Genomic DNA, 24,286 nt, shown 5'->3' on the forward strand with positions numbered 1-24,286 from the left:
ACTGCGGCCATGCTGGAGCACCGCCTTTGGTCGAGCATATCGACCCCAGGACTTATTCTTTGTAAGCCTAGTACTTATTTCTATCGGTCTCTTTTTCCGGACCGCTAAGTTACGGGGACGTAAACACACCAGCATCGGTTGTCAAGCAATGCTAGGGGGACAAACACAGACGCACAAACACACACACATACATACTCTCTCTCTTTCCTTTCCCGAGCGTCTAATAACACTATCCGTATCACGTCCTCACTTTGTTGTTTTTTTGTCTTTTTTTGAACCTATATATACATATATATGACGGGTTTCTTTCAGTTTCCGTCTACCAAATTCACTCACAAGGCTTTGGTCGGCCCGAGGCTATAGTAGAAGACACTTGCCCAAGGTGCCATGCAGTGGGACTGAACCTGGAACCATGTGGTTAGTAAACAAGCTACTTACCACGCAGCCACTCCTGCGCCTATATATATACGAAATATAAGTGAATGTTTGATCCTTTCATTTATATCCTCTGAAATCGTTCTATAAAGAAGCTAGTTTCTAACAAGCAAAAATAAACCTTTATTTCTGAAATTTAGACAACTACAATAATAACAGTAAAGTGTTATATTTGCAATTTTAAACTTGCATAGTCTTATTTTTAACTTACAAGTTATATTAACAGACTACATGTTAGATATTTTTCTTAACCTAAAATTTCCAGTTTTTCCACTAAAGATTCAGTAACGTAGTTAAATGTGATAATGGTTATTGGTAAAAATATAAATTCATAAATTGCATAGAAGGAACTCTAGATTACGAAGCAGTTATTGATTAATATTTTCTGAATTTGAATAAAATGTTTTGAATTTGAATAACACATCCATATGGAAAAGAATCTTAAGAAGCGGAACTCGTATACTTTTTACAGAATTATGTGAAATTTTTTCACATTACACTGTTTCTCTCTCATATGATCTTTCTTAATCTTTTTCTCTTTTCTTCCAGTACTTTGACTTTTCTTAGTCTATTTCTTTCTTTCTTTCTTTCTTACTTTCTTCACTAACCCATTCACTCTTTCGTTATCGTCTCAAAAACAAAATCTACATACCAACTGATGCAGTGCAGGTCCACCTTTGTAACAATACGTACAAACACAGTTTTTGCAATTCATTTTGTAGAAATCTGTGTATACATTCCATGGTTTTGCTAAAGAACATTGACTGGATGAGCATGTGATATTTACATCTACGCAGTTGATACTTCTGGGAGTAGTATGTCCCACACAACACGTTGCTGTTGAAAAATAAGATATAACAACAAAAACCTATTCAAAATTCATATTGTTTTAATGATTTATGAACCAGAATCTTAATTTCTATGTTTAAGTTCTTACAAACAAACATGCAGATACACACTATACACACACACATGCATACCTACTCACACACACACACACACACACACACACACACACACACACACACACACACACACACACACACTTAAATACATCAAATGCTGAATTACACTTATTAGTTCTATGTTCGAGGAGAAAATCAAAAGCTCATCGTTCGGAAAGAAATTAGACAGAAGACATATTCAAACAAAAACACATTTGTAGAAAAACTAACTGACCAAAGGACAAATTGATCGAACGCATATTGGTCGAAGAGAAAAAAATGGAATATTCGAAATTTTAATATTGTTCAAACACATAACTAAAATTATTGGTTTCAAATTTTAGCACAAGGTCAACAGTTTCGGGGGGAGGGGGAGAGAGAGGGGTAAGTCGATTAAATCGATCTCAGTGTTTAACTAGTACTTATATAATCTACCACGAAAGGATGAAAAGCAAAGCCAACCCCAGTGCAATTTGGACTCAAATCGCATAGACGGAGGAAATAGCGTAAAGCACTTCGCCCTGCATGTTAACGATTCTGTCAGCTCGCCAACTTAACAATGATGATATTGGTTTCAAATTTTGGCATAGACCAGTAACTTTGTGGGAGGGAATAAATTAATTACATCAATCCCAGTCCAGTGTTCAACCAGCACTTATTTTATTGACATCGAAAGAATGAAAGGTAAAGTGAGCCTCGGTAGAATTTCAACTCAGACCGTAGCGAAAAACCAAATGCCGCTAAGCATTTCACCCGGTATGCTAACGATTCTGCCAGCTCGCCGCCTTCATAGCTAAAAATATGGCTTTCAAATTTTGGCACAGACCAGCAACTTCGTAGTAGGGCATAAATCGATGACATCGATCCCAGTCCAGGGGACAAACACAGACACACAAACACACACACACACACACACACATGCACGCACGCACGCACACACACACACACACACACACACACACACACACACACACACACACACACACACACACACACACACACACGACGGGCTTCTTTCAGTTTTCGCCTACTAAATCCACTCACAAAGCTTTGGTCGGCCCGCGGCTATAGTATAAGACACCTGACTAGGGTCCATGATCAATATCACTTCTCATGTAGCTGGAAAGCAAGCTTCTTATCACACAGCCACTCCTGCGTCTGTTTCGTGCTTTTATCCAAAATGGAAAGGGACCCTAATGTTTCCATGTGATCGGCTTGAAAATTATTGAGGTATTCCTTAATATACATACATACATACATACATACATACATACATACATACATATATATACACATACATATATATATATAAACACTCCACTTGTATGTATGCATGTGCGTATGTATGTGTGTGTGTAGTTTGAAATTATACTCCTACAACTTCCGCGATTTGGAGATGTTGGCTTGTTCAAGATGTCCTTTACAGTTTAAAGTGTTTAGCACTTTGTCTTCTTCTCAAGGAAGTAATTTGGTTGTAGTGAAAGCTATGACTCAATTATTCCCCGAGGATTATAACTGTATGTAATGCAGTTAATGGATATGAGTAAAATATGCGCTTGGCGAAAGAAACTTTTCATAGAATATTCTGGTAACTATGTGATTCAATAGAAATAATAGTCCCAGAGAAATAAAATGTTTCATTTCCATACTTTGCCAGTTATCCACCACTTCAAAATGAACACCATACAAAAACTATATACTGTATGTCTTATCACCAAACTGCACAGTGTCTTTACATGGCATTTAATGGTTATGTAAATGATATGCCATAATTCTAGGTGGCGAAATGACAGAATTGTTAGCACATTATCCTTCGTGATATTTTATTCGTTTTTACATATTAAGTTCAAATGCCAACTTTGTTTTGATCCTTTCGGGGTCGATAAATCAAGTGCTTATTTGTGGAAAGATATCTCATCATGCAGCCTTCTAATTTTACATTTTATCGAGATAAAGTTTATTATTTCGTGGATGGAATATTGTCAGGGTACAGATTCGATTTGGACATGTATCCGGCATAGTTTAACATCCACTCACTACATTTTCACTTTGCTAAAATAATTAAGTTAATCAATCTAGACTTTCTTTTTTAAATTTCTACACCATTTCGAAAATGCTAAAGAAGGGACATATTTAAATTTAAAAAAAAAATGCAAAACTGTTATAAACGTTTTTCATACCTGGAACTGGCGCTGTAAAATTTTGGATGGTTGACTGGTAACTTACTTCCCATTTTATTTCTGTTACATTATTTATCGTGTCTGCCGGAGTAGAATAAACTACTGGAAAATCTGACACTTGTTTTTGGAAACTTAAATTTAATGGGATATTGTAGAATGTTACCAGAACAGATGAATTTGTTATGACGGTAGTAAAGAGTGATTCACAACCATGTTGTTCAAAAGAAACTGAAAATACACAAAATATTTTATGTTACATAAGGAAAAATAAAACAAATAAATACAACCAAAACTTCATAAAACACTATATAAACTATGATATAATATAAAGTTAAAGCAAAAATAAAGTCTTGAAAGGATGAATATAGGGCTGTGTGAATATGATTCAATTGCGAAATCAGTTAATATTGATGTTTGTTAATGCTCCATAAAATGAAAAGGTTCCTCGCCAGAAAATTAAACACGTTGCTCAGTTTGAAAAATAGTCTTCCGTGAAGTGGGTAGATATATTATCACTTCTTCATAAATAAACACGTTAAATATTAACTTTATATTTTTGAGTAAGTTTACCTGAAGATGATGAAGTAAAACGTAGGGTAGCCAGTAAAATTATCAATGTAAAAGATGGTCCCTCCATATTCCTAATATTTTTTCATTAACCTGAAAGTAGAAAATAGAAAACAATCGTTATGGCCCGTTCGAAAAATGCCTCTCATACATATATACATACATGAATACACATTGGTACGTACCACATTCACAACAAGCAAAATAGGTGTCTTCAGCATGGTCTCTCAACCTGGTAGAAATAGTAGCAGTATTTACTTTAAAACGTACATAGGTACATACACACTTATGTATTTATATATAGATAGATACACACACACACGCGGCACGCACATACACACGCAGGCACATACACACACACACACACATGCAGGCACATACACACACACACACACACGCAGGCACATACACACACACACGCAGGCACATACACACACACACATTCTGAAAATATATATATATATATATATATATATATGTATATATGTGTGTGTGCGCATATATAAATACACACACACACACATGCTGTATGTATTGTTGTGGCACAGGATCAAAGATTAACTATAAAAAACTAACATGTTCATGCATGTAATGAATTAGACTTCGCAAAGTAACCGCTGAGCATGCAGAAGCTGGAAAAAATTTCCAATTAAAATCGTTATCTTTCTTGCTCAGTTTTAGCCAAGAAAGGTTACATCTAGAGGCATGACAAAGTGGGACTCAAATTCATTAGACTTTATAATAATGTTATGATACACAAAGAGAAACGAATTGGTATAAGACAACCATCAGTAAAAGTTCTAGAGAAGGAATAACGGGACAAATCCACACTTCAGGGAAATCAAAGTTAATTGACTGGATACTGTTGTCAAAAACAACCAGGAGAGGAAGTTTGTTTCCGAGCGAAGTATCAATCGCAAACAGACATTAATTTGTCTCTAAAAGAAATGGAGAAACTGCACAGATGCAAAGATCTGATAAAAGGATAGCACAAGTAATCTCAATAGAAATTTATGAAATTTAAAAACATTGTAGATAAAAACAAAAATCTCAGATGTCATACGTATTTTTTCTTTCTTTTTTTTTTACTTGTTCCAGTCATTGTATTGCGGTCACACTGGAGCACCACCTTGAAGGGTTTAGCTAAACAAGTCACCTCCAGTACGTATTTTAAAACCTGGTACTTATTCTATTGGTTTCTTTTCGTATAACTGCTAGGTTATGGGGACATAAACAAGGTAACACCGATTGTCAAGCGACATACACACGTCAACACGTGCGCGCGCACACACGCACACACAGAGGCATAGACACACAGACACAGACAGACAGACAGACAGACACACACACACACACACACACATACACATACACTCACGTACACGCATGCACGCACATTCTCACACCGGCTGAGAATATATACGACAATCTCCTTTCAGTTTCCCTCTTCTGAATTTACTTACAATGCTTTGGCTATCCTGGGGCTATAATGTCCCACGCAGTGGAGATGAACCCGGAACCATGGGTGTCCTATATATATGTATATAACATAAAGAAATTAACTTAAAAAAAATTAGGGCTGCTTATTGGGTAGAGTAATATCAATACATTACGCACGCGCGCGCGCATACACACACGTACACGCGTGCGAATACACACACAACACACACACACAAGAAAGCAAAATACTACACATATTACAACGTACTCCGAACTGCCTTTGGTTGTGCTGTGTAAGCCCGCAATAATGATGACGATGATGATGGTCACGTATGGTTGTTTGAAGGAAAGGATATTAAAAAGTTTAAAAATAAAAGAATCTGCATCTATTTGCGATGGATGCATAAATGTAATCAGAGTCCAAGTATGGATTTTGCTGTGAAGTCACAAAGGGGGCACTAATGAGTTTTATTTTGCCTGGGATTAGACACATGTGTCTGTTGATTGCAGGTCATAATTCTCTTTTATTGTTCTGTTTCTCCAACTTAAATTGTTTTGATGCATCATGACACATTTTACGCCATGCATACCGATCTAGGCAATAACTTTCCCAAAATGTCAACTTAAGCTGTAGAGGTTTTAGTGATTGCTTCAACTTATCCTTACTTCTAAAATTTGGTGGTTTTCCTTTACTGTGGTATTCCTCTACTTGTTGGCCATACAAAAGAATTTTAGGAATATGTCCTACCTGTCTGCATTGAATTCTCAGCAGCATGCTTTTGATAACTGAGATATCACACTTTTTAAAGATTTTGACATTTGATAGCTTGTCATTTTATGTTGCAAATATTGTGCAGAGAGCACATGTGAAAGGTTTCAAGTTTCTTTATATTTCTGTAGTAGGGAGTCCATGCTTCTGCTCCATACAAAAAATTGTGCTCAAAGTAAGAGATTTAGATACACTTATTTTAGTTTTCAGACTGAAACCGTGTTCATTCCACAAGCGATGAGAAAGTTTTCCTAAAGCACTTGAAGCATTAGATATTCTAACATTAATTTCGTACTCTTAAAGTTAACTGTACTTTCAAGCTATTCAAATGACCTGACCCATTTGAGTCGCTTATTTTCAATCATTCCATTTGTACCTTGAGTATGTTCTCTCCCAGGCTTTGGTTGAAATAAGATTTCAGTTTTATTGATGGTGATGGTCAGCCCAAATGCATTAGCTGTCGCAGAAAACCTGTTGACCATATCCTGAATTCCCTCAAATGTATAAGCAGAAGTTTTACTCATAGCGCGACACTTTAGCCAATGGACTAGTTGTATTTTTGGCTGCTTGTGTATCAAGTGACGCCAACAATGACTGAGCGATTAAAAAAAATGATCATAGCTATTTATTTGTTTATGTTATCGCTAACATCTACACTCGTTCAACTATCTCTTCCCTTTCCTCTTCCACCGCCTACTGAAAATAATTGTCTTGATTTCTTTGAATATGACAGATATTTTCTTTTATAAGCAAGAGGAGTGTTTCGTTTAAGTGTCGGATTGATTTTTTGCTTGGTTTAGAATTCCTTAGCGCAGTTTCCATAGCAGTAGTGGTGGTAACGACCATGACCCAATAGGTAGTAGTAGTAGTAGTAGTAGTAGTAGTAGTAGTAGTAGTAGTAGTAGTAGTAGTAGTAGCAGCAGCAGCAGCAACAGCAGTGTGATTGGGTGAAGGCCATACATTTATCAGACTGAATCAAAACAGAAATGAATTAAACCCGAATCAAAACGGAAACTGAATCTGGGCCTCTGACGATGTATATTAAAAGTTTCCTGCATTTTCCGGTGTTCATCTCATTAGAGAGTCAAATACTAATATATACCATATAAGATCCCGCAAGCATAGATATTAATGATTTTAAAAAGATGCGAGAAACCATGTGGACATTTTACTGTTATTTCGATTTATGGATAAAAACAAGAGCTTTCTTATATTATTTAAATATAGGGGAAAGATGATGAAGCAGATCATATCTGTGATTAAGCGCAATCTAATCATAACCCTCTTTCTTTTCAGAGTTATTTAGAAATGTATTTTTATATTGTTTTTTAAGATATTAAGATGTGATTTGAGAAATATTTCATTTAACTGTCCTTTCAATCAGATCGTATGACCTCGTGGCTTGAAGTTGCAAAACGATTTCAATTATGAAGCAGTTTTGCGTGGAACAAACTATGGCAGCTACAAAATACCACATCAGACCAGTTCAACCTATTGCAAATCTGAAGGTTTGAGGGTCCAGTCGTGCACAAGGTATACAAAAATACGATTCTCAGTTAAAGTAGATTCGAGACAAACCTCGGAATACGAAGAAATTGGTGTGTGCCTGTGTCCTGAATAATTAATTAATCTATTGAAGAGTTTGACAAGATGAATTTCTTCGAAGAGTGAAGAATTCAACTAACATTCTGGGTTCTTGCACGCCGTCTGAGAGCAAGAGAGAGAGAGAGAGAGAGAGAGAGAGAGAGAGAGAGAGAGAGAGGGAGAGAGAGAGAGAGGGGGAGAGAGAGATAGAGAGAGAGAGAGAGAGAGAGAGAGAGAGAGAGAGAGAGAGAGAGATAACGAGAGGAAGGCTGTGAAGTGAAATAAACTAACATTGTTTTGGGGGAAGGCTTGGACGTTATACATTCGCAAGTCATCCTTAAAGACCGTGTATGAACTAAAAAAATAAAAAAATAGATGCCGCAAAAATTTTCCCACATGCGCGGGAAGGGTGCCATCACCTCCCACCCAAATAATTTTGCCCACGCAGCAGTAGTCGAAATTGGTAAAATGTGGAGTATCAAGACTATAACAAGAGGTGCAGGAGTGGCTATGTGGTAAGTAGCTTGCTTACCAACCACATGCTTCTGGGTTCAGTCCCACTGCGTGGTGCCTTGGGCAAGTGTCTTCTACTATAGCCTCGGGCCGACCAAAGCCTTGTGAGTGGATTTGGTAGAGGGAAACTGAAAGAAGCCCGTCGTATATGTATATATATATATATATATATATATATATATATATATATATATATATGTGTGTGTGTGTGTGTGTGTGTGTGTGTGTGTGTGTGTGTGTGTGTGTGTGCATGTTTGTGTGTCTATGTTTGTCCCCAACATCGCTTGACGACCGATGCTGTTGTATTTACGTCCCCGTAACTTAGCGGTTCGGTAAAAGAGACCGATAGAATAAGTACTAGGCTTACAAAGAATAAGTCCTGGGGTCGATTTCTTCGACTAAAGGCGGTGCTCCAGCATGGCCACAGTCAAATGACTGAAACAAGTAAAAGAGTAAAAGAGTAATACTTGTCGTCATAGTTGCCCTAGGAATGATCGCAAAAGGGGCTGTATGCTACTTGTGTCAGATATCAGGAAATCCAAAAATGGAAGAAGTTAAAAAAATAGTGCTCATGGGACTGCTTATATCCTAAGAAAAATATTGTCTGTGTATTGTTCTAGAGAATGACTGTGAAAATATTAAAGTATTGTTCTAGAGAATGACTGTGAAAATATTAAAAGGGGAATCTTCCAAGGTGATTCGTTTTCTCCGTTACGTTTTTGCAATTGCACTAATACCCACAACAATGACACTTAGGAAAGATAAGATGGGTTACCGATGTGGTAAGAAAAACCCATCATTGAACCATCTTCTGTTTATGGATGACCTGAAATTGTTTGGGAAATCTGAAAAACAGATAGATTCCTTAACCAAAACAGTCCAGAAGTGTGATAGGGACATCGGTATAGAATTTGGGTTTATCAAATGCTCAGTACTTAATATGAAAAGAGGGAAGAAGGCAGCCTTATCAGGGAGAGACCATGGGTGAACCCGACGGTAGTGGGTATAGATATTTATTGATTTTGGAGCTGATGACATTCTATAGAAAATTGAAAGTCTAGGTCAGTGAGGCGTATAAAAAAGAGTGAAGATTGTGTTGAGATCCAACCTAAATGCCAAAAATTTGATTACGCAATGAATATATGGGTAGTTGCGGTGGTCAGATATAGTGCGGCATTCTTCAAATGGACTAAGGAGGAAATATCAACACTGGATAGAAGGACGAGAAAGTTGATGACGCTGCATGGGGCGCTACACCCTAAAGCAAACGTAAACAGACTGTATATGATAAGAAAGAATGGTGGAAGAGGACTAATTAGTATAGACCATTGTATAAGGAGCGAAAGGAGAACGCTTGCCAAGTATTTGATAAATAGTGACGAAGACCTGCTGCAATATGCCGCGAAAGATATGGGTGTAAATGTAGATGAAATGATGGGCAAAGAGGAGTGTAACCAAAGAGCTGAGGAAAAGAGAAAAGAAGACCTTCTTGAAATGAGAATGCATGGATAGTTTGAAAGGAATGCACAAGATGTTAATGATAATACAGCATTGTGGGCATGGTTTGAGCGACGTGATTTGAAGCATACCACCGAAAGCCTGATCATTGCTACACAAGACCAGGCTCTCGTTACCAATTCAGTGAAGTATAACATCTATAAAACTTCTGACACCCAGAAATGAAGACTGTGGAAAGAGTTTGGAAAATGTGACCCACCTGGTAAGTGGATGTGAGAGCCTTGCACAAAAAGAATACAAACGCCGCCACGATAAAGTGTGTGTGTATCTCCTTGGCTCCTATGGCGTAAATAACAATATGAAGTAACAGAGAACTGGTACCAAGTAAAGTTATGCAGGTTGATGGAAAAGTAACGACACTCTGGGACTATGATTTTCAGACGGATCGTATAATCGAACACCGTCCGCCGGATTTTGTCAGATTGAATAAGAGAAATAAATACTGTCAGATTATTGATGTTGCCATACCATATGACATGAATGTTTTGAGTAAGGAGGTTGAAAAAATCACCAAGTACTCCGAAGTGAAAGTGGAAATGGCAAGACTATATGGAATGCGAGAGGGTAGTGTGGTGAATGGAGCGTTAAGCTCAATCCCATTGAAACTACAAAACTTCTTAAGGCAACTATGCAAGATTGGTGTCTTGCAAAAAGCAGCCTTATTTGGGCACAGCGCACTTCTTAAGGAAAGTATTATCTGTCTGAGATCCTTGTGATTTGACAGATGACTAAAGACTCCGATGCATTTTTACCTACACTGTGTTACTAAGGAATAGTAATAATAATAATAATAATAATAATAGTAATAATAATAATAATAATAATAATAATAATAATAATAATAATAATAATAATAATGATAATAATGAAACAGAAAAGTGTGAGAAATACCGGCCACTGCGGGACGAGATAGGAAAGTTATGGGGCATAAGGAAAGTGATGGTGATACCGGTGGTAATTGGAGCATTAGGAGCAATTTTCAAGGGCTTTGAAAAACTTATTAAGAATACTGGAGATGCTGTCAGGCTCGAAGTGATCCAGAAGACAGCATTGCTGGGTACAGCTTGCATTTTAAGGAGAGTATCATCTCTTTGAGACACAGGAAAAGGTACTACTTGAAACCTTTGGTGATTTGTTATTGCCTGCTTTCAAGTAAAGAATAACCGGTAATTAAGAACTATCCGAGTGTCATTCAGAATGATGATGATGATGATGATGATGATGATGATGATGATAATAATAATAATAATAATAATAATAATAATAATAATAATAATAATAATAATAATAATAATAATAATAATAATAATAATAATGATAATTATAATTATTATATTCTTTTCTACTGTAGGCACAAGGCCCGAAATTTTGGGGAAGAGGGGGGGATTGATTAGATCGACCCTAGTACGCAACTGGTCCTTAATTTATCCGCCTCGAAAGGTAAAGTCGAACTCGGCGGAATTTGAACTCAGAACATAAAGATAGACGAAATAATACTTATAATAATATTGGCGAAACAATAGACCATCACTTTTATGGATGTCCTGTTTTGGCAACAAACGAATACAAAAATCGCCACGTTAGGGTAGGACAGTATTTACATTGGACAATATGTAAACATTACCAAATTAACACTCCTGCTTACTGGTATGAACATCATCCAGAGCCAGTCGTTGAAGGTAAAAATGTCCCTATCCTCTGGGAATTTCCAGTCAACATCGACAGAACGATCCAGGCTAACCGACCAGACGTAATTATTGAAGACAGGGAAGAAAATACTTGTAGATTAATAGATGTAAGTGTTCCCACAAATAAAAATACATCTGTAAAGGAACTTGACAAGTTATATAAACGGAAGGACCTGAAAATTGAAATACTTATGATGAGACATCCTAAAGTAACAACCGTTCCTGTTATTGTAGGTGCCCTAGGTATGATAAGAAACAGATGCCAGAAACATCTAGATAACATCCCAGGAGAACCACGTCTCTGAGATATCCAAAAGATTGTACTGACAAGTACTACCCACATCCTTAGAAAAACCCTATCCATTTAAATCTCTGTGTTGTATTACACGATGATATTTCGCTACACTACCCCTGCTACTTCCCCTCCCCAACTTTCAGTTATGCTGTAAGCTCTCTTATCCTTCTCACGCTAGGCGTGTCTCGGCAAGTGATTGTAACAAACATGGAAATTAAAAATAAGTGACAATAATAATAATGATGATAATAACGATGGTAAATGATGCTGCTGCTGATGATAATGATGATGATGATGATGATAATGATGATGATGATGATGATGATGATGATAATAATAATAATAACAATAATAATAATAATAATAATAATAATAATAATAATAATAATTCCTATAATATCCAAAAAGACCGCAAGAAGCATTTAAGACAATGCAAAAAGAGAGACAATTGGGATTTGTGTACAAAAATCGTATAAAGACTAAGAATAATAGTAATTAACAAGAGAATTATAAAGACAAAATTCTCCTATAGAAGAAAAACAGCACCCGGGATCCATCAAAGAACTTCATTAATCCCAAGTCACGTTACTAGCATTACCATGGCAACTGCTCTTCTCTCTTCCGTACTTTTCAGCAAAAGAGGCGCATTCTTAGAGCAGGTCCATTCACTAGGGAAGTTTCTACTACATTCACCTACCTTTCCTACAAATTAACTGGGAACATCATTTCACTCTTCACTCTGATGTTTATTTCCAAGTAGAACTTGAAAAAGTCGATAACTGCATGACTGAAAATGAAAGGGTCTGTATTCACTCCTTTTACTCACATCCACCAAGCAACCACTTCCACCATAGACACCAGATAGAAAATTGTTTGCCATTACCAGCCAAAGGAAGGCAGCAGGCGATCTTCACGATAGAATCGGCCTTTAACTGTATCCTTCCGATGCACGATTGTAGCTGCTTGACGCAACTCTACAAGTCAGCATTCCTCGAGTACTACGCGAGTGTACAGGATAGTTTCGTCGATCTGTGAGTATTTCAGACGGGTGCAGCTGGAATTTGTATAACTGATTGTTTCCCTCCACCAAAATTTCTAGTGCTGCATTTATTTTTGATATGATATTTAGTTACAGATTCAAGATTCATATTGTATATTTCATCTTCCCGTAATCGATAAAATAAATTGCAACGAAGTACTTATCGATTGCTACAGTACCATGTCTGTAGAGATTTATGCTAAATCAACAATGCTCCACTCAGTAAAAGCTCCGCTAATCTAAGGATTTCTGGAAATTAGTCACAGGCCCCGGCCCGAAAGTCCGGATAACACCCGCCAGTTGATTTCATCGACGCTAAAAGATTCCCGGAGAATGTCGTCGATTTTGCCTACCACGAATCCTCTTCTATAGAATGCCATGATGGAACATTCACCGACTGCATTGTTCGGCTTGCAGAGGAATGTGATCACCTTACAGCAGTCAAGATGTCAGATGCCGTCTCTTGGTCTACACTTGATCCAAGACCGCAGTTCTGTCAAAGAGACGAGCTGCAGATAAGCGAATCAAACAAACAGCGACCACACTTGTTCATAGTCAAAAGAACTTTGGGTATGTAGTCCGAGTGAATGTCTACATATCATTCGCCACTGCTTATCCAGTCCTTCAGATGCTGACTACAAATGGGCCATCTGACCAATGGAAGATGTCCTCTCCGTAGAAAGCGGAAGAGCAATCGTTCCATTCTTGTCAAAGGGGACAATGGTTTCAAATTTTGGCATAAGGCTAGCAATTTTAGGGGAAGGGTTTAGTCGATAACATCACACTTAGTACTTATCTCAGTCTGATAATTGATATTAGGGATAAAGTATATATTGGTTTCAAATTTTAGCACAAGGTCATCAAGTTCGGGGAAGGAAGAAAGTCGATTATATCGACTCCAGCTCTCAACTCGTACTTATTTTATCGACTCCGAAAGGATGTAAGGCAAAGTCGACTACAGAGGGATTTGAACTCAAAACGTAAAGACAGTCAAAATGCCGCTAAGCATTCTTCTGCCCGTTTGCTAACGATTCTGTCAACTTGCCACCCTTAATGGGATAAAGTACATACCATTAAAAGGTATGTCACAAGTAAATATCACGATGCACTGTCCATTCTAACAACCCAACGAGTTGAATACTATCAAATGATATGTTACAACTTACATTTTAAGTCTTACGCTACAGCAAACTTTGATATGAAATATAAACACCACTGAAATGTTTGTAATCTTACTATAATGGGCGTTATGTCCGTTTGTCTGTCCGTCTGTCTGTTCCCTCTCCACGGTCAAACGGCTGGCTCAATGATCACTGTTTTTCGGGATTACGAAGGAGATAGGTAGTCAAGAATGCTTTTTAGCGAAAAAAATGTGATAAAGTATGATTATCTAGTGGATATTGAGTTTTGTATTAATAAATCACCTTTTTTTTTTGTTAAAATTTCGGATTTCCAGCCCCCGTATAGTTCGTGGATTTAAAGGGTTTAGATTTGCAATACTATCCCTTTATTTCCCACCACAGATGGGCAGATTTCCTATCTTACTATAATGGGCGTTATGTTCGTCTGTCTGTCAATCTGTCCGTCTCTTTGTCTGTTCCCTCTTCACGGCCAGACGGCTGGAACAATGGTTACGATATTTGTCGGGATTACTAAGACAGTCGTCAGGAAGACTTGTTGCATTAAAAATCAGAAAGTATGATTATTTCGTGGATATCGATTTTTGAATTGTTAAACCACATTCGCATTTTTATTAAAAGTTCACCGACCACGAGTAGCTCTGGATTTTCGTCATATATTTCGTGGCCCCATCGTAGATACGAAGGGGGTCGCGAAGACAGTTAATAGCGAAAATAAAATGGAAAACGTGCGTGTCAGTATATAGTGTGTGTGATTATTTAGTGATTATTGACGTCTGTCAGTCTCGAGCAGGATTCGAAACGGCTAATCGAAGTGGTTGCTGTTTACATCTCAATTTTGTCAGTCAAAATAACCCATGGTACCAGAACATCCGGGCATTATTCGCATAGAACAGTGAGAAGTCTTAATTTGATTTTTTGCAACCTTTAAGATACCACTCGCGCATTCACAGCAAACAGAGTAGAGGGCTAGACTTTAGATCGTCTAGGTGTATTTTTACCCACTCCAATGTTTACACACACCCTGTTATATGTCACTATGAGTAGAGCAACGGATTCCAGTAATTTGTAAATTGTTTGTTGGCACTCCGTGGCTTACGACGTCGAGGGTTCCAGTTGATCCGATCAACGGAACAGCCTGCTCGTGAATAACGTGCAAGTGGCTGAGCAATCCACAGACACGTGTACCCTTAACGTAGTTCTCGGGGATATTCAGCGTGACACAGTGTGACAAGGCTGGCCCTTTGAAATACAGGCACAACAGAAACAAGAAGAAAGAGTGAGAGAAAGTTGTGGTGGAAGAGTACAGCAGGGTTCGCCACCATCCCCTGCCGGAGCCTCGTGGAGCTTTAGGTGTTTTCGCTCAATAAACACTCACAACACCCGGTCTGGGAATCGAAACGGTGATCCTATGACCGCGAGTCCGCTGCCCTAACCACTGGGCCATTGCGCCTCCACAATTTGTAAATTAGTGTCGACCAAACAGAAAATATCGTCTACAAAGAAGTTTTGTAATCATAAAGTAATATGATTCATAATTCAAATAAAGAAATTTGTGAATTTTGAATATATATGAATATAAACAAGAGTAAAATAGTGTAAACAACTAAAATAAAAGTATATCTCAATAACATTCTTTTCTTAATACTTTTTATGCAGTGGTCGAAGAAAGCTCTGGCTTTCGTTAGGAGTGGTCCACATAACCATTCAGGATACAGAGGCTGGGAGCCTATTTCAGTTCGGGAGTGAATAGTTATCACGTGTCACTTAGTGGCAAACACATGTCATATAGTTGCAATAGAATGCGGTATCACCAACAATAATGTGATTTCTTTAAGACATCACTCAATAATCTATCAAGTCCATTTATACATTTCTCATACTGCTATTATGATTTCCTTTCCTTATTTTATACCTTCATCGTAGATGGGTAAATTTGCCACTTGAATTAATGGCACAACCGAAAATATATGAATGTGAGTGATTCAGTTTCGCACCTAATAATTATGACTTTAAATACAATTCCATCTTGATCAGTTAAGAGCAGGGTAAGGAATATCGACGAATATGCAATAACATGTGAAACTGTAGTCGAATATTTCCTTCTTTTACTATCCTTAATGATGTTGTGTTTAATATGACAGACGTTTTCAACGACTGTATAATGAATCTAAGTGTAATTTATAAATGCAGTGACGGCTAAAATCACTAGATTTACTGTTATTAATTCGGACTAATATTACCATTGTAGCAGGACTAAACTAGTTATCTAATTGAAAGTACGTTGTTCTAGTTCTGCATTCTTGTCGTATGTAATTAATTTCTATTTGTCAACAACATTCCTAAATTAAAAAAACATTATTTAATAATTCGCTAGGTTTATTGTCTTGAACTAAGTTGGTAGTAATTAAGAATGATGTATAAGATTCATGTATTAAGAATTATCATAATTTGTTATGATAATGTATTAATGTATTCTTTTTTTATATATATTTTATAAGTGTGTGGCATGTTGCTATTCGGAAGATATAAATATTTTGTGTTAACAACTGCGAGCAAAAACTAGGCAATACAAAATCAGATAGGTATGTAGATAAACGTATAGAATAGTTGTGTACATATACACCTACCTACCTACCTACCTACCTACCTCCGAGCGTCATACTAATATATACTTTTGTTATTTACACCACCTGTCCTCGTCTGTTGTTATTTTTTGTATATTCTCCTATATATATATATATATATACATGAATACATACGTACATATGCATATACATACATCATTTGTTATATACTCGACGGACACGAAGGAATTCCTGAAGTAAATCCAGTGACACACATTCATACTGTTGACCACATCATGTAACAGAAAACAGTGAACGTGCATTAAACGGCATACACCCAGGTTTTAATTATCTATCTATCTATCTATCTATCTATCTATCTATCTATCTATCTATCTATCTATCTAGGCGATCCGTTTGCTGCCAACACCCGTTAAAAGGAGGACTGGGCATGCCGTGGTTGATGATGCGCAGACACGCGCTGAGACTGCGACATCTCCGGCTCTACGTAGACAGCGGTGAACAGGTGTGGTCACCGTTTGTGCGGCGCGCTTTCCCGCAGCTCGTCTCCATGACCGAACTGCAGTCATGGATCAAGAAGAGGCCGAGGAAGGGCGAATGGCACCGCGAGTGTCGCGCTGCTCTTCGGCAACTCGAACAACCCGGGTCAACCTTGAGCGACTGCATCACAACTAACGCATTCTATAGTGGATTAGTGGAGGGAAGGTACGACGACGATCTCGGAGCGAACCTGGGCGTCGACGAGGAATACCTGACCCGCCTGGACCTATGGACAACTTCCAGAGATCCCTGGCCTGGCAGTGCTATCGAGAAGCACTACCCGTTCGGGATAAGCTCTACAGGCATGGCTCGAGAAACACGGGGCCGACCTGTCCGAGATGCCGGCAGAGCGACGAAACCGTTCTGCACGCACTCGTACAGTGTCCCACCATTTCCGAGCTGTGGGCTTACGTCGAACAACTGCTATCGCGTGTGGGACGAGTCGGTCTATCAGCCGAGTCTATCGTGAATATTGTCGCGCCTCCTTCCTTTAAACGGGAAGGAAGAGCTATTTTCATCGTACTTGTGGCTATGGCGAAAGAATGTGTATGGTGGACGCGTCTGAAAGGTCTAGAGACAAAGACTTTCCTCTCTGGGCAATCTCTCATCGACTTCTTCAAGTATCACCTGAAGAGGAAGGTGAGAGTAGAAAGGGAAGTCTTGTCTAGTGAATGCTTCAAAAAAAGATGGGTGAATGTAGCAAGGATGGCACGTGTGAACGACGGAGCCATCTTGAGCATAACCCTATGAACAAAAAAAAAATAAATAAAACAAAAAGGCAAAAGAGAGTCACTTACTGTTATAGTTTCTTCAATGAGAATATTGACCAAGGTTACCGTGGTCTTTTCCGTAGGCTTTTCCTTCCACGGCTAAACCTAAACTGTCCTCCCCTCTTTTACACGAGAACATTACTGTGTGATACACGATCCCTATTGATCGGCCTTTCCTTTTTTTTTTTTTTTTCGATCCCTTTTGATCGAACTCCCCCTTTTTCCCTTCCTACGATCCCTTTTGATCGACACCACCACTTCTTTTTTTTTTTTTTCCTTCCTTCCCCCTCCCAAAAAGAAAAGCTCTACATTGTATTTGTCCCATCTTCGTTGAGCCCCGTGTGGCTAATGAAAGAAATGTATCTATCTATCTATCTATCTATCTATCTATCTATCTATCTATCTATCTATCTATCTATCTATCTATCTAAGACACTTTATTTCACGTTGCTCCAGTTCACTTAGCTGTAGAAATGAGTTGCGACGTCACTGATGCCAAGCTGTATTGGCCTTTGCCTTTCCATTGAATAACAATCGGTGGCGTGTAGAGGGGAGGCTGGTATGCCTGGGCGATTGCTGGTCTTCCATAAACAACCTTGTCCGGACATGTGCCTCGGAGGGTAATTTTGTAGATGCAATCTCATGGTCATTCATGACCGAAGGGGATCTTTACATACATACAAGAATACATACATACATACATACATACATACATACATTCACATGTAGATATATGCATGTGTGTGTGAGTATGTGTGCATATATATATATATTATTATACGAGGAATAAAAGAATGCATAAGTACATGTATACATGTATATGTACGCACACGTACATAATACATAATACATACATACATATATACGCTTGTAAATTTATCTTTATCTTACGGCAGCCTTTTAGGTTATTTAATTTTGATGAATGATTGAGCGCAAGCTTATTAATAAATATGTTTTCATACGCATACGCGAATCTATTTGTAAAAAAATCTATATATAGTAGTATGTCAGCGGGTCTGTACATTTTCTCCTTGTGCTCATATGCATACGTCGGTATGTGGGTCAACAGGCGAGTGTTTGTTTGTATGTATGTAGTAGTATGTATGTATGTGTGTACATATACCCTGTAAACGGATGTGTAAATATGTGTATGCTTTGTATATCATTTATATATATACGTATTTGAATCTATGTGTATGTTTGTATGTACGTATGCGTATATTAACAGGTACTTCTTTCTACCCGTCTATCTATCTATCTATCTATCTATCTATCTATCTATCTATCTATCTATCTACATCATGGACGGACGGTAGACACATCGGCTCCCATGTAAGTTGCATTATTCTCCTCTTAAAAGACCTGTTTTGTTTTTAAATTTTGTATAAGTTGTGTATAACACAAAATACTTCGTGAATATATATTTTTCAAATCGGAAATAGCTCTATTTGGAGCCTTATTTCCAAAAATTCAAAAACATCTTCCTCGTTCCTAGCCATATTCTGTAAATCGAATATGGCTATGGTATACAACAAGGCCGATTTCCCGCCTCTAATGCCAGAGGCGAAAGAACTTAATGCCGTTCCGCATGAACGCAGACAGGTGGTGGAGAAGAGCAATGATTGTGAATTTACTGCTGCTGCCTCAACCACCATCACTACCACCATCACGTGTAAAAACTCTGCTGCTACAGCAGTCTTGCCTGCCGCCGTCACCAGTGAAAACAACAACAACAACAACAACAACAACAGCAACAACAAGGACACAAATGTCCTTCCTAACAAAACCACTGTCCTCACCACTGATACCACCACTACCGCCACCACCACCACCACCACAACAAACATGAACTTTGCCGAGGCTTTGAAGCCCAGAAAAAGAATTTTGAATATATCGAAAGAGAAATTACTCGCATGCAAAAGCATGCTAAGCAAAAAGGACGTTACAGTCCATCTTCAAACACCTGCGGACTTTAAAATAAACATAGATAAAAAACTATCATCTACAGAACCATTAATTTAAAGACAAAGACACTGGAAATCATATAATAATATAAACCTATACATATAAATTTGACATGGGTGATTCTTTCTTGTCTTGGGATTCACGGTCAAACGGCTGGGTGGAATTGCGCGAAAACTTACACAGATATGTAAAATGATCTGTTGGTGATGCTGGGCTTTGTATTTTTTCCATAGCCTCTATGGTTACCGAGACAATCTACTATAATGATACTCTTGTGTTTATGAATGAGAAAGAAAGGGGTGATAGATGAATAAGGAAGGAAGGGGTGATGTCATACTTGGTAGGGGGGTGATGAAAATTGTACGCTGAAAAAATAAACCAAACAGCGTTTCAACCCTGTGTGAATATATGTGTGTGTGTATGTAAAAGGGGGATATGTGAATGTGTGTGTGTGTGCGTGTGTGTGTGTGTGTGTGTATGTTTGTGCGTGCGTGTGCGTGTGCGCACGCAATGGAAGTGGGATGGTTCATCTTTGTTCGCTTCGCATTTGGACTTATTTTTTGATTTGATTGAATCTTGGTTGTTTTTTTTTCGGTTGGTCAGTCATTTTTAGCGTTTTGACACAAAAAAGCCATTCTAAAATTGATTTTTTTAACGTAAGCGTACCCAAACAAGTCGAATGCTTACACATTATCCAAACCAATCGGATGAAACAGGACTTAGCTGCTAGTAATATATATATATATTTAATTTCTTACGTTGCTCACATGCCTATTCCAACATTTCACATGATTTTATTCATTAAAACTTATTTAAAATTCCGTTGTTAAAGGTTTTGTCGTAATGTTATCACGCACAAAATACCATCTTCCTAATCACGTTTTCTGATTACGTATAAATAATCATAATTTAAACATATCTAACATTTTTCTAAACTTTTTTCTGAAAGAACTGAATAACATCAGATTCAGCGTGAAAAATTACATCAATATACCAGACAGAAAAGGTCCTATTTCTGATCTGTTTGCTGGAATTTGTGACTATACGATGTATATAGAACTAATTTCGTATTTACATGCATGCATACTTAAGAATGTCGCCAGTCCTTATATATATATATATAAAGCGGAATAATAGCGTGGATCACACATAATTATACAGTGTGCATCTCCTACGACTGTAGACGAAGTAGGCCTATAAACTTACTAGACAACAGAAACGTGTAAACATACAGAAACGCTAGGGTGCAACTGTGAGTGCAAGCGTAGGCAGAGTAGAGTGGGAGTAACGTACGAAGTTTGGTCGTCGTATCGTATGACAGTAGGGAGAGCATCTGTAAATTAGTGCATGCATATGCAACACGTGGGTACATCGATGAGAATATGTCAGAGTATGTCTTAGCGTGTGTGTGTAGATGATTTCATTTATTGGCATGGCTGTGTATGCAAGAGGGTGTTTTATGTAACCATAACCGTGCGAGTGGAAGAATGCGTGGGTGAATGTTACACTATATGTCACTCCTTAAAGACTATAGACATATTTACATGCTTCGCCTAACTAAGAGCAAGTTCGCAAATTTTTGAAACTACTATAAAACTCCCTTCACCTCTGATATATCATAGTGGTTGTTCGCTTTGCAGTTCATACTGCTATGAGATTTTGCCATTGTCGTCGTCGTGGCCGGTAGTGTTACTGTTCTCGTTGACATTGAGTCTACGTAGCTTCGAGGCTACTTTTTTCTTTCTCCCTTCTATACTGTGCGTGTACGCGCATATATATATATATATATATATATATATATATGCTGTTAAAGTCTGTCATACCGGCCATGACGAAGGGAAATAGCCCTGAAACTCGAGTCGCCTTTATATATATATATTTATATTTATATATTTATATATTTGATCCTTTATATTGAACACTCAATATTTCATCTACATTCAATACTTTCTTTCATGGTGCCATCCATTTTTATGTTATTTTATTTTATATTGTATATTTCATATTCTATACCTCACATTAGTTCTGCAGGAATATAAATAAAACATAAAAAACAGACAGTGTTGGAACTCTTTTAAGCAATATAATATATTCCTCTATACACAATCATACAAAAAACCCCACCTTTTTTGTATTTATTTTTACTCGCATATATATATATATATATATATATATATATATATCACGTAATCATGTGATCGACCAAGCTCTATCGGATTTGTTACACGTCCCTGGTCACAGTGAACTTTGCATCGGATTTTAGCTTCTGAATGATACTTACCTCGCTGGTTTAGCGTGCAGGACAACATTAACCCTGGTCGAAAGGTTTGCTTGTCGCAGGGTTATTCATTTACAACTGGGAGCCTGGAGGAATATGAAATGAAGTGTTTTGCTCAAGAGCACAACGCGAAACCAGTCTGAGAATCGAAACGATTGTGAGTGCAACACGCCTAAGCACTCGGCCACACCTCTCTCTCTCTCTCTCTCTCTTTCTTATGCACACACACACACACACACACACACACACACACACACACACACACACACACACACACACACACAGAGGCACGCACACATGCACACATACACACATACGCGCGCACGCATGCACACACACATGTGTGCACGTTTGTTACTGTGTATAAGTGTGTATCTGAATCTGCCTAAATGTATGACGGCCGTAGCTTTTGCCGCCCTCCTTGTTTCGATCTTTCTATCTTCTATTTACACCATCATACTACGTAGCTCTTTGTCATGCTATATTCCACCTCATCATTGATGTTATGGATAGTTTGTATAACAAGGATATATAAATATTAGAGAAAACTTAAGAACAATACATTGTACGATACAAATAAGATGATTTTTTTTTAAATGTAGAGTTACCGTTATTTGTATCGTACAAAATACATTTCGACGCTTCTAATAAAAGAACAAATATATGTTTGTTTACATTTATACTATACATTGTATTATTTTACTGATCACACTGATGAGGTGTTTCGAAAAGAATATATCAATTGTGAAATTTTGTCATCTATCTATCTATCTATCTATCTATCTATCTATCTATCTATCTATCTATCTATCTATCTATCTTTTTACACGAGAACATTACTGTGTGATACACGATCCCTATTGATCGGCCTTTCCTTTTCTTTTTTTTTTTTCGATCCCTTTTGATCGACACCACCTTTTTTTTTTTTTCCTTCCTTCCCCCTCCCAAAAAGAAAAGCTCTACATTGTATTTGTCCCATCTTCGTTGAGCCCTGTGTGGCTAATAAAAGAAATGTATCTATCTATCTATCTATCTATCTATCTATCTATCTATCTATCTATCTATCTATCTATCTATCTATCTATCTAGCTAGCTAGCTAGCTAGCTATATCATCATGGACGGACGGTAGACACATCGGCTCCCATGTAAGTTGCATTTTTCACCTCTTAAAATAACCTATTTTGTTTTTAAATTTTGTATAAGTTGTGTATAACACAAAATACTTCGTGAACATATATTTTTCAAATCGGAAATAGCTCTATTTAGAGCCTTATTTCCAAAAATTCAAACACATCTTCCTCGTTCCTAGCCATATTTTGTAAAACGAATATGGCTAAGGTTTTCAACGAGGCCGACTTCCCGCTCCTCATGCCAGAAGCGAAAACACTTAATGCCGTTCCGCATGAACGCAGACAAGTGATGAAGAAGAGCAATGATTCTGAGTCAACTGCTGCTGCCTCAACCACCACCACTACCACCATCACGTGTGAAAACTCTGCTGCTACAGCAGTCTTGCCTGCCACCGTCACAAGTGACAACAACAACAACAACGACAAAGACAACAACAACAACAGCAACAACAACGACAACGACACAAATGTCCTTGCTAACACGACCACTGTCTTCACCACTGCTACTACCAGTGACAACAACAACAGCAACAACAACAGGACACCGGCCTTCAACACCAACACCACCACTACTTCGACAAACTCTGCCGCCACTACCACCACCTTTGAACCTGGCAGTACCAACACCACTGTCAACACCACCATCAACAACTACAAGACGAACAAGATAAACAACACCACAAACGCCACAAACAACATATCTGCCAGCATCACAAAAACAAATTTTGCCGATGCAACGAAAGAAAAAAGAACAATATTAACATTCACCCAAAAACAAATCAATGACACAAAATCCCTTCTCACGAAAGAAGGTGACACTGTACAAATACACATACCAAAAGAAATCATCGAAGACACAAACAAGAAGCACATATCATACAGACTTATCAACAAGAAAACGAA

The 24,286-nt window shown here is 37.8% G+C and overlaps 1 protein-coding gene across 2 annotated transcripts in view; it reads right to left on the reverse strand.

Annotated features, from left to right (window-relative positions):
• LOC106872857 (uncharacterized) overlaps positions 1–24,286 on the reverse strand; it is a 245,850-nt gene that overhangs the window by 171,329 nt on the left and 50,235 nt on the right. For both annotated transcript variants that reach the window (XM_089350847.1, XM_089350848.1), the window contains exons 2-4: positions 4,130–4,219; positions 3,560–3,787; positions 1,088–1,272 (exon numbers count right to left, since the gene is read on the reverse strand). In XM_089350847.1, the coding sequence (XP_089206973.1) occupies positions 1,088–1,272; positions 3,560–3,787; positions 4,130–4,196 (480 nt within the window). In that variant the 5' untranslated portion in view covers positions 4,197–4,219. The remainder of the gene's footprint in view (positions 1–1,087; positions 1,273–3,559; positions 3,788–4,129; positions 4,220–24,286) is intronic.

Source organism: Octopus bimaculoides, chromosome 4, assembly GCF_046866305.1.
Source record: "Octopus bimaculoides isolate indiv1 chromosome 4, ASM4686630v1, whole genome shotgun sequence".
Taxonomy (NCBI): Eukaryota; Metazoa; Mollusca; class Cephalopoda; order Octopoda; family Octopodidae; genus Octopus; species Octopus bimaculoides.